At 41.5% G+C, this 15,916-nt stretch overlaps 1 protein-coding gene across 5 annotated transcripts in view; it reads left to right on the top strand.

Annotated features, from left to right (window-relative positions):
- DCAF8 (DDB1 and CUL4 associated factor 8) overlaps nucleotides 1-15,916 on the top strand; it is a 48,274-nt gene that overhangs the window by 19,730 nt on the left and 12,628 nt on the right. For all 5 annotated transcript variants that reach the window (XR_009449824.1, XM_059673907.1, XM_059673908.1 and 2 more), the window contains 4 exons: nucleotides 5,170-5,244; nucleotides 8,216-8,889; nucleotides 9,805-9,945; nucleotides 10,859-10,953. Coding sequence is in view for 4 of the 5 variants with exons in the window: in XM_059673907.1 (XP_059529890.1) it covers nucleotides 5,196-5,244; nucleotides 8,216-8,889; nucleotides 9,805-9,945; nucleotides 10,859-10,953 (959 nt within the window). In the remaining variant the exon portion in view is untranslated. The remainder of the gene's footprint in view (nucleotides 1-5,169; nucleotides 5,245-8,215; nucleotides 8,890-9,804; nucleotides 9,946-10,858; nucleotides 10,954-15,916) is intronic.

The raw sequence follows: 15,916 nt of genomic DNA, 5'->3' as shown, positions 1-15,916 counted from the left end.
TTATTTTCCTCACTTTGTAGGACTTTTACAATTAATGTAATTAATTAAAACCCTAGGTGGGGAAGATATTCTTTAATATCACTGAGATATTAAAGAATATAAACAGGGACTGCTATGAGGGAAAAACAAGTGTTGTGTGAAGAATGCTGTACAAAAATATGTCATCGAAGTAGGAGGAGGAAAACAGCCTGCTCTGCAAACAGCTCTCCACTGTTTTTCCTTTGTGGCTTCACAAATCTGGGTTTGTTTGTTTTTTATATATTTTTTATTGATTTTTTTACAGAGAGGAAAGGAGAGAGATAGAGAGTCAGAAATATCGATGAGAGAGAAACATCGACCAGCTGCCTCCTGCACATCTCCTACTGGGGATGTGCCCGTAACCTAGGTACATGCCCTTGACCAGAATCGAACCCGGGACCTTTCAGTCCTCAGGCCGACGCTCTATTCACTGAGCCAAACCGGTTTCGGGCCACAAATCTGTTTTTTATTGGCTCTGTCTTTCATCCTCACTCTTCCAGGTGTTCTTCCCTCAAATTCAGCTTCAGTCCTGCTCTTGCATTATTTTCACTTCCCCGCTCTGGCCTACTATGGGCAAGCTTTGGGCAGCTGTCTCTTGGCAGAGGACACTGGCAGTAACTTGGATTTCTATAGAGGATAATAGGGGATAAGGTTAAGGATGGGGCTGCCTCTGGGATCATTGTTATGGGAATGAAAAGGCTGTTGAAAGATTAGAGGCCAGTGTGCTTGGGTACAGGACTGGAGTCATAATCATACTTTGTCTTTTATTACCATCGCCTTTTGTCAAGGCACTGAAAGGGCTTAAGAAAATTCTGGGCTGAATAATACTTTTCTTTGCTCTTTGGAATTTGCTCGCGGTGGGAGTGAGACCCTGAAAAAATAATGTGTTACAGTGGTATAAAAGGAAAAAAGCTAGGCACCCTGATTCCTAGTTATATTTTGCTAAAAAGACAAATCTGTTGAAAGTTGGTGGGATTGTGAAATGATGCTTGTTTTGAAATGGACTGAGATGGTTTAATACAAGTGTTGCCCTTTTCTTCCCCAGCTTTGTATTTGGTGACTATCATTAGTTGTAAGAGGAGGAAAAACCCTTTTACATTCTTTCTTAGAGGTCGGGGGCGGGGGGGGAGGGGGAGGGCCTCCGAGTTCTAACTCATCTCTGCTTCTTATAGGAATTAATACTGTATCTGCACCTATAAGTGTGAAGGTAGGCATCTGAGCAAACATAATGCCCAAGCTCTTACCCTACCTCATGAGCTTGATTTCTTTTATCTCTTTTTAAAAACCAAACAAAAACATTTTTATTCATTTTTAGAGAGAGAGGAAGGGAGAGGGAGAGAGAGATAGAAACATCATTGATCACCTGCCTCCTCCCCCGCCCCCCCTTGGGATTCGAGCCTGCAACCTGGGCATGTGCCCCGACTAGGAATTGAATCAGTGACCCCTTGGTGCATGGGTTAACACTCAACCATTGACCCACACCAGCCAGGCGCTTTCATCTCTTGGTTAGTGTCCAAAATTATATAAAGAGTCTGACCCACCTCTTCATGTTGTGTAGTATAGAGTTTGTAGATACATAAGTCTAACAATTATAACAAGATTTTTGCCTAGAGGGCAATGCTGAAGCTAGCTCTTTGTATTGAGTTAAGGCTCTCTGCTTATAATATACTGTTTGTTTGTTTTTGTTGTTGTTTTTTAAAATTTATCTTTATTGTTGAAAGTATTACAGATGTCCCCCCCCCCCAACCCCCACCCAGTGATCCCCTCCTCCCCACTCCTTTTCCCTCCCCAGACCTTCCCCCTCACTATTGTCTGGCCAGGGGCTATGCATATATGCATGTCTGTTTTTTTTTTTTAATTAAATCTTTATTGTTCAGATTATTACATTTGTTCCTCTTTTTTCCCCCCATAACTCCCCTCCTCCCAGTTCCCACCCCACCCTCCGCCCTCACTCCCCACCCACTGTCCTCATCCATAGGTGCACGATTTTTGTCCAGTCTCTTCCCACATCTCCCACACCCCTTTCCCCCCCAAGAATAGTCAGTCCATTCCCTTTCTATGTCCCTGATTCTATTATGATCACCAGATTATTTATTTGCTTGATTTTTAGATTCACTTGTTGATGGGTGTGTATTTGTTGTTCATAATTTGTATCTTTACCTTTTTCTTCTTCCTCTTCTTAAAGGATGCCTTTCAGCATTTCATATAATACTGGTTTGGTGGTGATGAACTCCTTTAGCTTTTCCTTATCTGTGAAGCTCTTTATCTGACCTTCAATTCTGAATGATAGCTTTACTGGATAAAGTAATCTTGGTTGTAGGTTCTTGGTATTCATCACTTTGAATATTTCTTGCCATTCCCTTCTGGCCTGCATGGTTTCTGTTGAGAAATCAGCTGACAGTCGTATGGGTACTCCCTTGTAGGTAACTGACTGTCTTTCTCTTGCTGCTTTTAAGATTCTCTCTTTGTCTTTTGCTCTTGGCATTTTAATTATGATGTGTCTTGGTGTGGTCCTCTTTGGATTCCTTTTGTTTGGGGTTCTCTGCGCTTCCTGGACTTGTAAGTCTATTTCTTTCACCAGGTGGGGGAAGTTTTCTGTCATTATTTCTTCAAATAGGTTTTCAATATCTTGCTCTCTCTCATCTTCTGGCACCCCTATAATTCTGATGTTGGTACGCTTGAAGCTGTCCCAGAGGCTCCTTACACTATCTTTGTATTTTCGGATTCTTTTTTCATTTTGCTTTTCTGGTTGGGTGTTTTTTGCTTCTTCGCATTTCAAATCTTTGCCTTGATTCTTGCGCTTCTCTGGTCTGCTGTTGGGAGTCTGTATAGTATTCGTTATTTCAGTCCGTGTATGCTTAATTTCTAGTTGGTTCTTTATCATAACATCGAGGGTCTCATTAGATTTCTTGAGGATCTCACTACATTTATCGGCGGCTTCTAGACAGTTCTTAAGAGACCTTAAAAGTGTGGTTCTGAACTCAATATCCTCCATTGACAGTTTTGTCCTGTTTCTTTGTCTCCGCATTTTTTATGCTTTCTTGGTGCACCCCCTAGTGGTCTTTGTGCGCAGTCTTGTTGTAGTTAAGCCTTGATTGTTGTCGGCAATCCCGGAGGTGATTTGACCTTCAGTCTAACTGGCTATGAGAGTCTGCTGTGTCTGCAGTGGGAGAGCTTCTGTGCTGGATCTCTAGGGCGGTGCTAATCTAGCGTTTGCCTGAGGCTATCTGGCAAATGGTTCTGCGCAGGGCTTGGGCGGGGCGGGTCCCCGGGGATCTACAGGGCGGGCCGGAGGGAGCAGTTATGTCTGCTCTCAGTTCCCTCCCTAGGGGCTCTGCCTCACAGAGTCCCAGCAACCACTGCAAACCTCGGAGAGAAAGCTGCCTTCGAGTTCCGACCGAAGCCAGACAGTCCCGCTTCTCCCGTTTGAGTCTGGGTCCCTAGAGACTCGCCCGGATCTGGAGCTCAGAGTCTGAAACTCCCTCCCTATTGAAACTCACTCCCGCCCTCCGCCTCCAGCCCGCTCCGCGTACACTCCACACCTTAGTATTTCATTTCAGCACTGTGCCTCCTCTGAGTCTGGGTATGATATTCTCTTTCCTCCTAGTTGTAGAATTTCCACTCAGCCAGCCTTCCTGTGGTTCTGGATGATGTCCATTCCGTCTTTTAGTTGTTTTTTGAAGTGGTTGTTCGAGGCAGCAATCTCCGACGTTAACCTATGCCGCCATCTTGGTTTCCGATACTTGCTTATAATATACTGTTACAGAAAAACCGGAGAAGAGCCAAGCAACTCTTAGAGAGATGGAGTTACATTTATTACGCGCAGGCCCAGAGGAAAATGTCTCTCAAATTCTGGGTGAAATCACACAGGAAGTTTCCTGTATTTATACTATCTTACCCTCTTTGTCCCCCCAGTATGGGGTTTTTCTGGTTCCCTTTGCAAGTTCTTTTTTTTTTTTTTTTTGAATGCTTGGAATAAGATTTGTTGTTTTTGCTTTTATTTTTATAAGGTTTCTCTCCCCCCCCCTTTTTTTTTTGAGATTATAAGGAACATGGTCACAACACACGTAAAGTCAGAAGTAGGAGAGAGAATGCTCTGAAGGCATATTTGGTCACCCGAAATCATTAAGCAAGACTAGCAAAAACATAAAGTGTAAAAAATACCAGAAAAGCCCTAGCTGGTTTGGCTCAGTGGATAGAGCATCAGCCCATGGATTGAAGAGTCCCAAGTTTGATTCTGGTCAAGGGAACATTGCAGGCTCGATTCCCCTACCCTGGTTGGGGCTAAGCGGCCCTTTGCAAGTTCTTAAAGGGCCCTATGTGCTGGTGCTTTGAGACCTCGACCAAAGGCTTGGCCTGATGCCAGCACTGATAACTTCGTCTGGGGAAGGTTTTATGGCCTCTCTGAAATGGGAGTAGTCTTATTTTCCTTATTATTTAAGCCAGCAAGCATTTACAGAAGCCAGATATAGCAGGGTTAAAATTTCAAACAGCAGTTTTTATATAAGATGAATGCTTCAATACTAGAGACCCGATGCATGAAATTTGTGCAAGAGTAGGCCTTCCTTCCCCTGGCTGCTGGGACTGGCCACTGGACCCGGGCTTTCCTCACAGAGGGAGGCCCTGCCCACCCACCGCAGCCTGCCAGTTGGTGGCCTGGGCCTCCCTCTGTGGGGCGATCATGGAGCGATGGCCGGGCTGGACCAATCTCATCGCACCTGCCTTGGCTGGCCTGGCACCAGTGGGTGTCAGAGTGTGGTCCTGGATGGTCCAGATGGTCGTTATGCTGTTCAGCTGTTCAGTCGATTTGAATATTATGCTTTTATTATATAGGATATCACTTGATATATGCCTACAGTTTCAAGTTTATTTCAGTTCCCGCTTTCCCATCTGAAAAATGCACTGCCAGTCACTCAGTAAGGTCAAGAGATTGCAGTTGACTTCCCAAAGATATGTCTCTTTATGAATTTAGGCATAGGGGGAAAATCTGGTGTGATTTCAGTAGCTGAGAAGCCCTATTGAGCACACACCAAAAAAAAAAAATCATTTTTATAAAAATGACAAAGGTGTCCATTGTTAAATCTCCTTGTTCCTTTTATCGTCTTTACAAGATTGTTTTCTAATTGTTATTTTTCCCCCTTCCAAATCCAGGCTGGCTACAATAAACATCAATCAAGATGTCCAGAAAAGGGAGCAGCACAGATGGCAAAACAGACTTAGCTAATGGTAAGGAGCCAAATTGAAGGTGAAGCTATTTTTGTTATATCACCTGAGGTTCTCCTCCCCCAAAGAGAGTGGAGACATGGATTTTAGTGGAGGGAAGGAAATCTTTCCTAAGAATGAACCCTTCTTAAGTTGTTTTGAGTACAGGAAATTACAGGGTTGAAATGCCTTGGACTGTCTGACACTTTTGCTCCTTCAACTTTTATCTGATTGTTTGCAAAAGATCAATAATAGAGTTGTGCCTCTAAGAGGTCAGATAGTTTGGAATTCTGAAAGTTTGTAAGGGTGGATAAAACCTAGGAAATGCTCTTAATAAAGGAGAAAAAGAACATCTAGTTGGTGGTGGGAATAAGAGAGTTGTTGGGAAGGTGAGGTTGTGCAGTTAGAATGAGAAGTCTCTTTTCATGGTAGATCATAGTTTAATAAAGATATTAGATAAGAGATGAAGATATAACCTAAACCGACTGGAATTGGGGTTTTCTTCCTGCTTTCTTTCCATTCATCCATCCATCCTTCCTTCCTTTTGCCAGTGCAGCCAAGTGGCTCTAGTGCAGGTTTGAAGGCAGGATGTGAATATTCTGATAGAGTTAGCTAACTGCCTGGGTTATTCAACCAATGCTTTAACCTTGAGCCAACTTCTAAACTAGGGAAACATCCATCAAATGGATATAGTAGTTGGGCACCACAGTGTCCAGCATTCCTCAGCACCTTGCAGGTCAGGATTATAGGCTAAAATCTATTTGATGTGATTGGCAGAGTAATGAAATCGATGAGGGGAAAGTGAGATTTTTCAACATGTTGTTTTATTGTCCCTTTTTTCTTTTCTTAATATGTGGTTCATATTATTCATTGGGCTTAGTTGCAAGACACAGCAATCTAGAAGGGTTTGAGGTATACAATTGATTTGGAGTTTTGCCATTAGCTAGATCAGGGATTGACAAACTACGGCCTGTAGGCCAAGTCTAGCCTGCCACTGTTTTTATAAAGTTTATTGGAACACAGTCATGCCCCATCCATTTACATAGTATTTATGATTGCTTTTGTGCTACAGCAGTGGAGTAGTTGTGACAGATATCCATATGGTCTATGAAGCCTTAAATTTTTACTGTCTGACCCTTGGCAGAAAAAAATTTGCTAGCCCATTGACTGTTAGGGTCCTCTTTCTGAGCTTGTCGTATGCTTTGGCCTTTATGTTGATGTGATAGAAGAGCTCCAAAATTGTCTTAATTTTTTAATCAAGATTTTAACAATGAATGCTAAGGGTTTGGCCTTTTATTTTTCCTTCTCCACAGAAGTGATAGGTGTGATATTTTATGCCTTCTCACCGCTCCAAATCTTAAACCAATCGCATTTCAAAAACCACACTATTAATCTTTCTCAGTATATGTAGCAGTTCTGGCCATTGTAGTTTGTAGGAGCAAATTGCTACACTGTCCCCTTTATCGTCCTAGTAGCCTAGTTGTTTTCACACTGAGTTCTTAGTTGAGGTGCTTTTTGAAAAGAGCTGTTTATGTCTCCCAACTTTCTGTCACTACTTGAACCAAAGCACTTACATTATCAGTTTTCTGTATTGGGTTTTGTCTAAGAGTTCATTGGAAGGGTGGGGGGAGGGTCCATTGCTACAAAGATTTTCAGAAATTACTGCTCTAATCTAGATGAATAAACAGTAAAGCGCTCCAATCCTTTGAATTTTTAAACATTAGTGTGGTATTAGAGTTGAAAAGCTCATACCAGAGTCACCCATAGTTGGTCTCCCTTTCCTAACAGCCTTTATTTCTGGCAAGATAAAATTTCTATTTAAGAAAAGAAGGCTGTGAGCAGTGTTTAAAGTCCTCAGTTCCCCTTCCTTCACACCTTAGGTTGGAAGTTGTGGCTGTAGAACATTGCCAAGTGCTTATTGGAATACAATTTAGTTGCTTTTTGATAGAATACAGTGTCTAATTGTAGGGGATTATATCATTCAATATGACACAGTTTTATAACTACCAACAGGGCAGGCCTAGAAGATGGTGAACTTGCTTTTCAGGTATCAGTGTAGTAGCTCTTCTTATCATGTTTATGTATGCTTCCTGATAGAACTTTGCCTCAGTTTGTAAAACTAAAAATAGTATTAAAATTATTAAATTAATGGAAGTAAGCCAGAATACATATATTAACAAAAAATGAGCAAGAACTCATTCAAATGATCACAATTCCCACTTTTCTACTTCTAGATTCTTAGTAGACCTTTCAGTTTAGAATTTGGGAGGTGGGAAGTAGTGGGAAATAGTCTAACTCCTTATCTACTGTCATAGTGATTTTATTCAGTTATTTCTCCATCTTTTTCTAAGAGATAGCCATGCCAACTCTTGCAGGGACAGCTATTCTTTTTCTTATATTTAGTTTATTTACTGTAACTAATGGATGCCCATCCAGCAGAACTGAGCCTAAGGTATCAAACATACTTTCCATACAGTTTGCCAATGCTTTGCCTTGTGAGAATTTATTATACTCTTGGGTTCTCCATTTCTTCAGTTCTGTTGAAGTAAGTACTCTTATTTGGGTGTGGCTTTGATCTTAGTTTTTTCAATTTCTTTTTTTTTTTTTTTAAATATATTTTATTGATTTTTTACAGAGAGGAAGGGAGAGAGACAGAGAGCCAGAAACATCGATGAGAGAGAAACATCGATCAGCTGCCTCCTGCACATCTCCCACCGGGGATATGCCCGCAACCCACGCACATGCCCCTGACCGGAATCGAACCCGGGACCCCTCAGTCCGCAGGCCGACGCTCTATCCACTGAGCCAAACCGGCCTCGGCAGTTTTTTCAATTTCTTATCCAACATTCCCTCTCAGAGAAAACTTTGACCAAAGTTGGTTTCTGGGTCTTTTGATGTGACAATTTCTTAGACTAAGGCAGAGAAATGCTTCTAATCACTATCCTATTTCCTTCTCTGTCCCCCCCTCAACTTCCCATTTTTCATTTACATGCAGGAAGCATGTCTAGCAGTCCAGAGGAGATGTCTGGCGCTGAAGAGGGGAGGGAGACATCCTCAGGCATTGAAATAGAGGCCTCAGACCTGAGCTTGAGCCTGACGGGGGATGATGGTGGCCCCAATCGCACCAGCACAGAAAGTCGAGACACAGATACAGAGAGCTCAGGTGAAGACAAGGACTCTGACAGCATGGAGGACACTGGCCATTACTCCATCAATGATGAAAACCAAGTCCATGATCGCTCAGAGGAAGAGGAGGAGGAAGAAGAGGAGGAGGAGGAAGAGCAGCCTCGGCGTCGTGTACAGCTCAAGCGGGCCAACCGTGACCAGGACTCATCAGATGACGAGCGGGCCTTGGAGGACTGGGTGTCCTCGGAAACATCAGCCCTTCCCCGACCTCGCTGGCAAGCCCTTCCTGCCCTTCGGGAGCGGGAGCTGGGTTCAAGTTCCCGCTTTGTATATGAGGCTTGTGGGGCAAGGGTCTTTGTGCAGCGTTTCCGCCTGCAGCATGGGCTTGAGGGCCACACTGGTTGTGTCAATACCCTGCACTTTAACCAGCGTGGAACTTGGCTGGCCAGTGGCAGTGATGACCTGAAAGTGGTGGTTTGGGACTGGGTGCGGCGGCAGCCGGTACTGGACTTTGAGAGTGGCCACAAAAGCAATGTCTTCCAGGTGAGGCAAGGGAGCTGAATAGCAATTGAGAAAATTAGGCATGAGTTGGACAAATCTGAGCTGTTCCCTGTAGTGAGAGCTGGTAGAAAGTTGTAGGAATTAGACATCAAACTCCGTCCTACCTTGGCTCTCATAATGCCTTGGAGGAGTTAGTACCCTGAAAGGCCTATGGCAAGCTTTTCTTCCCTTGAGCATAAAGACTGTTGGAAGTCTCATTATAGACAGGGTGCTTAAAACTCATCAGGAAGGAACCAGATGTGCCCTGGGAGGAGGCATAAGTGTAAGAGCAGAGACTATTGAGCCAGACTGCTTGGGTTCAAATCCTAGCCCTATCCTTTATTAGCTAAGTGATTTTTGGCAAGTTATTTAACCTCTGTCTTAAGTTTATTTATCTACCATATAGGTCTAATAACAGAGGGTTATGAGGATTAAATAATAGAAACTAAGCAGTTAGAATTATGTCAGGTACTTAGTAAATATTTGACATTAATTAATATTGTTACTCTCTGAAGATTTTACTCATCAGTGAAATACATCATATTGGTACTGACCATTTATCTCTAAGCATGTTCTCTCTTTTCCCAACATCCCTTTAATTTACTTTGTAGCAAATTTTCCTTACTCTTCTCCCCTAGTAGGTGGAGTCCTAGTTCACCTGAGCATTTATCCTGTACCACTTCAACCTTCCAGAGTCAACTGAAATGCTTTTATATCAGAGAATTTTTTCCCCTCTCACTCTCCTTTAACTCATGGAAGAAATTAGACTTGAACCAATTATGTTAAAGTGGGAGAGCTAGATTTTCATCTGTTGTGAAACAAAAGGGGGTGAGTTGGGGTTCTCATTTTTTTTTTTTTCTCAAATTCACCTCCTGAATTTCTTTTGTGTGTCCCTTTTTTTCATTCTTAACACCCCAGGCAAAGTTCCTTCCTAACAGTGGTGATTCTACCCTGGCCATGTGTGCCCGTGATGGGCAGGTGCGGGTAGCAGAGTTGTCTGCCACACAGTGCTGCAAGAATACGAAGCGTGTGGCCCAGCATAAGGGAGCGTCCCACAAGGTAAGTAAATCTTTGCCCCGAAGGGTGTGCAATTCAGCTCCTCTGTGGATCTCACCAAGGTCTTCTTGTATCTGTATTAAATGTAGTTACCTTCCTCCCTTCTTTTAGTCCTAAGATTTGTACATAAGAAGGGAGAGAAAGCAGCCACCATCCTAAACTTCTTGGAAGGCAAGTATTTGAGAGATCTGTAAATCTTGCGCATGTAATATTAATTGATTATTCCTAACCCCTAAGCTGAACCATAGTGAGTTGGAGATCCTTGAGGTCTCCTATGCCTTCCAAACCTTTAAACTCTACTCTGATCACTATTGCTGGGAGCTCTATTTAGACCTGGGAGTATAGACCAAACAGTCATGGTGGCAGCCAGTGAGGAGCTGCCTAGTCTCAGAGTAGGTACCATGTTCTTCGTGTCATGGAAAGACGATGGGTCTGCTCTTAAAAGCCTAAGCTAATATATAGGTGGACCTGGAGTATCCTTTTCTAGATGGCTCAGGCAATGTGAAAATTATGTATTTCTTTGAATCTTTGTACCTCCAATGCACTCGATAACTAATTTATAGAACTAAGATACAGGGAAATGAAACTTGGGCACCCTTTCTCTCCCTACCTAAGGATGGGGAATTGATTTTATTTGAGAATAAGCCCTAATCTCTGATGTTTTCCTTTGGTATCACTGTCTGTTCAAATCCCTTGGGAACTTAGTTAAAATAGAAAATTACCTGTCCTTTTGACTTGTATAGCGTAAACAAGCTGTAAGTAATTTACACAGAACAAGAGAGGATGGGCTTAATAAATTATCACCTTTCCTGCTGACACATTTTAAATGCAGCCCTTCTAAAGATAAAGGGATGAACTAAATAACCTCTAATTCTAATCTTTAGAAACCTCATCCTTTCCCTTTTTTCTCCTACAGTTGGCCCTGGAACCAGACTCTCCTTGTACGTTTCTATCTGCAGGTGAAGATGCAGTTGTCTTCACCATTGACCTCAGACAAGACCGGCCAGCTTCGTAAGTAAGCTAGTAGTCCTTTCACAGAACTGGCTGTCTTGGCCTTGAAAATACTCCACATGGCATAGGTAATACTGAGTTCTCTGGTCCATCAGAATGGTCCCTTTGTTCCTATGAGAAGCAGATTAGGATTTAGGAATTCCTTACTTTGTTGCTGTTTGTTCCTCAGAAGTGAAGTGCCATTCAGTCTTTTTGTTTCTAAAGCAGAGTTCGGTTATCTTATTATATGTGGGCTTTAATAACTTTTGATTCTCTTGTGTACCACTCAGCTTACCCACAAGAAGCATATTACTCTACAAAGCAGCTTAGAGATATGGTCCTATGTAGTTTCAATTTAATTACGTATCAAAATGTGTAAACAAATTATAAATTTTGAACAGAAATATCGGTATATATAGAACTCCATCATATTACAGCTCCTTTTTACATCAGTTTGAGCTCCTGTGTAAATTATATTTTTTCAGCTGTGTGATACCATAGCATCTTGTTTGGCTCCAGGCAGTCTGGGTGTGTGTGTGTGTGTGTGTGTTTCTCTCACATGCATGCACACACAGGAAATTCAAATAAAAAATATACAGACAAAATGCTCCCTCATGCACACCTCCCTTGGCCCCCACTTTTCTGGCTGTTGGTAATCATTGTTAACAATTTTAAATACCTTTCCAATCCTTTTTGTATACTTTTGTGTGTCTTAATATGTATACTTTTATGCAATCCTTTTTGTATACTTTTCCCTATAAGTAGGATAATTAATATAGAAACTTGTCTGCAGTTTGCTTTTTTCATATTATGCTGTATTTTGGAAATCTTTCCCTGTCAGGCCATAAAGGCCTACCCCATTTTTTAAAAATATATTTTTATTGATTTCAGAGAGGAAGGAAGAGGAAGAGAGATAGAAACATCAATGATGAGAGAGAATCATTGATCGGCTGCCTGCTGAACGCCCCCTACTGGGGATCGAGCCCGCAACCCAGGCATGTGCCCCTGACTGGAATCGAACCTGGGACCTTCAGTCCGCAAGCCGACTCTCTATCCACTGAGCCAAACCAACTGGGGCCCTACCTCATTTTTTAACCATGACATATACATTATAACATGGCATACCACAGTTCATTTAACCATGACCTTGTTGATGAGTTATCTAGATTAGTTATTGTCTTGTTAGTCTTAAAAATCATAACAAATCTTGTATGTTAATACTAAAATTAAGGGATGTATGTCACTGATTTATATAGTATACAAGTAAAATAGTATAAATTAATTTAGGGAACATACGCTTAAGGCTGATTATTATTAAACATAAGTATAGAAAAAGTTGATTGTGGAAGAGTCTCAAAAACTACTTAAATGACAGAAATGTTTTAGGCTTGCAGAAAAGAGATACTAGTTATTTATATAAACCTTCAAGAGGATGAGGTTTGGGAACTATTTGGCTTATACTGGAAAAGGAACAGGACTGGGTCGAAGGGATCTGCCTTCCAGTTGCTAGCCTGCAGTTATTTAGCGCTGAGAAAATAATTCAGTCTCTTGAACTGAATGATTTTTGTTATTTTCAGTTCTGAAGTGCTGTGATGATAATGGAACGTTAGCAAGTTTTCAAGAGGGGTGGGGTAGGGCAAAGATGCAAAAAATTATATGAATTTGTCTGGTCTGCTCTGGTGAAGAGTTGTGAAGCAGCATGAGATCTTATCCTATGGATCAAAGTGAGAGGAAAAGTATTGTTAGGCCATAAGGAATTGGGAATCTGGTTCTAGTAATGAGCAGAGTACTCAGCTTTGGGAAGTCATTGAATTTGGGATGAAATGATAGCAGAAAATCTGGCTGAGAGATGACCAATGGATCTAGACCAGTGGTTCTCAACCTTCCTAATGCCACGACCCTTTAATACAGTTCCTCATGTTGTGGTGACCCCCAACCATAAAATTATTTTCGTTGCTACTTCATAAGTGTAATTTTGCTACTGTTATGAATCGTAATGTAAATATCTGATATGCAGGATGTATTTTCATTGTTACAAATTGAACATAATTAAAGCATAGTGATTAATCACAAAAACAATATGTAATTACATATGGGTTTTCCGATGGTCTTAGGTGACCCCTGTGAAAGGGTCATTCGACCCTCAAAGGGGTCGCGACCCACAGGTTGAGAACCGCTGATCTAAATGATAGATGGGATAGGAACTAAAAAGGGGAATATAAGAGAAACTTCACGTAGGAGGATGCCCAAATTCTGGATTTGGGGAATAAGATGCAGTGAGCCTTCAAAAAGGTTTTGCTTTAGGGATTGAAGAACAAGTAGAAGGCTGGAATGAGGTGGGAGGCTGAATGTGAAGGTCATGGCCAGGCACTGTTGTGTGAAGTTGGCATAGGGGAATTTTTCTTTTGTGTATATACAAGGTGGGGCAAAAGTAGGTATATACTTGTTTGTATTGAAAATAAGAAAATAATAAATAATAATACAAGAATAAACTGTGTTTGGGTACTCACACTGTAAACCTATTTTTGCCCCATCCTGTGTGATAGTCGAGTCTCTGGAAGCTGGTGGAATTAGCTGCCGTCTTAGGGAAGAGTTGCGTTTGGAGCTGTGGGTAACTATTCCTTTAGCTCCTGGAAGCCGGTTTGAGAGACTCCTCAAAGGAATGTTTTGGTCTGATCTGTAATTATCTTTCCATATTTGCTGGAACATACCTGCTCTTTAAAAAGTTGTAGATTTGAAGACAAAACTTAGTGGATTTGTTTCATATGGTTTCTTTTGTATGCTGCTTCCCTCTGCCATAATTAATATGTGTCCTCACCTGAGGATATATATTCTTACTGATTTTTAGAGAGGTGAGGAGAGAGAGAGAGAGAGAGAGAGAGAGAGAGAGAGAGAGAGAGAGAGAACAGAGAAAGGGAGGAAGGGAGGGAGGGAGGGAAGGAGAGAGAGAGAGAGAGGGAGGGAATGAAACATTGATCTATTGCTTCCCATATGTGCCCTGACTGGGAATGGAACCCACAACCTTTTGGTGTACCGAATGATGCTCCAGCCAACTGAGCCACCTGGCCAGGGCTGATGAATCATTTTTATAGCACCATTACATGTTCTCCAGAGAGCTCAAGGTACTCTGTGCATTTATCCATTGGGAGAGAGAATTGTTTAAGTAAATAAATTGCAAGATAGAAAGATTAAGCTCTGTCAGGATTACATGACAGTAGAGCCAATATTTTATAATCCTCACAGTTTCTTCATTTTGCTTCCACATGGCAACCTTTATATTTGCCTGACCCTTTTGAAAATCCAAATTGCTGAGGAAATAAGATAGTCCTGTGAAAAGAAGCAGCTATTTTTCCCTGTCAGAAACCCAATTAACACCATCTCTTCTCCATTGCTAGTGGGTTCCTGAAACTCTTGATATTTCTGCCTAGTGTTTTTGAGAGTGTCTGTGTTTTCCCTAATGACATTCCTTTTTAATGACCTCTGTACACTATTCTTTTAATGGAAGACTGCAGAGATTTTTCAAAGCAAGTATAATCTCTCCACTTTGCCTGGAGCAGGTCTTGGCTGAGGGGATGCTAAAAATCATTTCTTTACAAAAAACTGGTTGTCATGATTATATTTCTTTCAGTTTCCATAGTAACAGAAATGAGCAAAAACTTAGATTAAAAACAAAAGCTAAAGCCCAGTTCTTTCCTTTCATGTCTTTCCTTTTCTGTAAATTTACTAATCTTTATGATGTCATATTTGACTGGATACTGAGATCTGGAAAGACGATTCATAGTGCTACCCTTAAGGTGGGACAGATTATGGCTAAAAGCCAGAATCTTCTGGGTAAAACTGAAATTTCATAGTATTTCCTCAGAGCCAGAAGCCCTGCTAAGGATTCCCTTTTTTTGGTGGTACAACCAGACGAATAATTTAGATATTTTTTTCCAGATTTGAAAACTGCTATCTTGCCCTAGTTGGTTTGGCTCAGTGGATAGAGCATTGGCCTGCGGACTGAGGGATGCTAGGTTTGATTCCGGTTATGGGCACATGCCCAGGTTGCGGGCTCGATCCCCAGTAGTGGTTGTGCAGGAGGCAGCCGATCAGTGATTCTCTCTCATCATTGATGTTTCTATCTCTCTCTTCCTCTCCCTTCCTCTCTGAAATCAATAAAAATATATATTTTTTAAAAAACCACACCACTGTCTTCAGCATGATCACTTTGTAAGTTATATAAATGTCTGATCATGGGGTTGTACATCTGAAACTAACGTAATATTATATGCTAACTCTAAAGAAAAAAATATATATATATAAAACAGCTCTATCTTCATAAGAATCTCCTCTCCTAATTTACTTCAGATAAGGGAAGAAGAATGCTGTTTCGTTTGGATTGCCTCTGTGCTAGAAAACTGTGGCTTGTCATTCTGTGTGCATTTTTATTTATTTATTTATTTTGGTTAATCATCAAAAGATATTTTTCCATTGAATTTTAGAGAGAGTGGAAGGGAGGGGGAGAGACAGAGAAATATTGACATGAGAGAGACATATCAATTGGTTGCCTCCCACATGTGCCCTGACCAGGGTCTGGGATCATGCCTGCAACCGAGGTATGTGCCCTTGACCAAATGAACCCAGGACCCTTCCATCTGAGGGCCAATGCTTGATCCACTGAGCCAGACTGGTCAGGGCTACGGTGTGCATTTTAAACACTGGATTTTAAGTGACACTTTTCTGGAATCTAGGAGATAGATTCTGATCTTAAGGTCTTTTCTGTCCACTGTTTTGTGATTCATCTTCCCCTCATTCCCTGCTCCCAGGTGATATGGAATATGTATTTATGAATGATGGGAAGATGTGAATAGTATTGTCTGTTTAATGTTAGGTTATCATATTGGATCCCAGCTAACCTGAGAACTACCTGAGGAACAATACTTCCATATACCTTTAACTTATACTTCTTGAGGAACACCAGAAAAATGACTTCATTACATTTTTT

The sequence above is a fragment of the Myotis daubentonii genome, chromosome 18 (assembly GCF_963259705.1).
Source record: "Myotis daubentonii chromosome 18, mMyoDau2.1, whole genome shotgun sequence".
NCBI classification, from domain to species: domain Eukaryota; kingdom Metazoa; phylum Chordata; class Mammalia; order Chiroptera; family Vespertilionidae; genus Myotis; species Myotis daubentonii.
The sequence above is the reverse complement of the archived record's forward strand: the minus strand, read 5'-3'. Positions and strand labels throughout refer to the sequence as shown.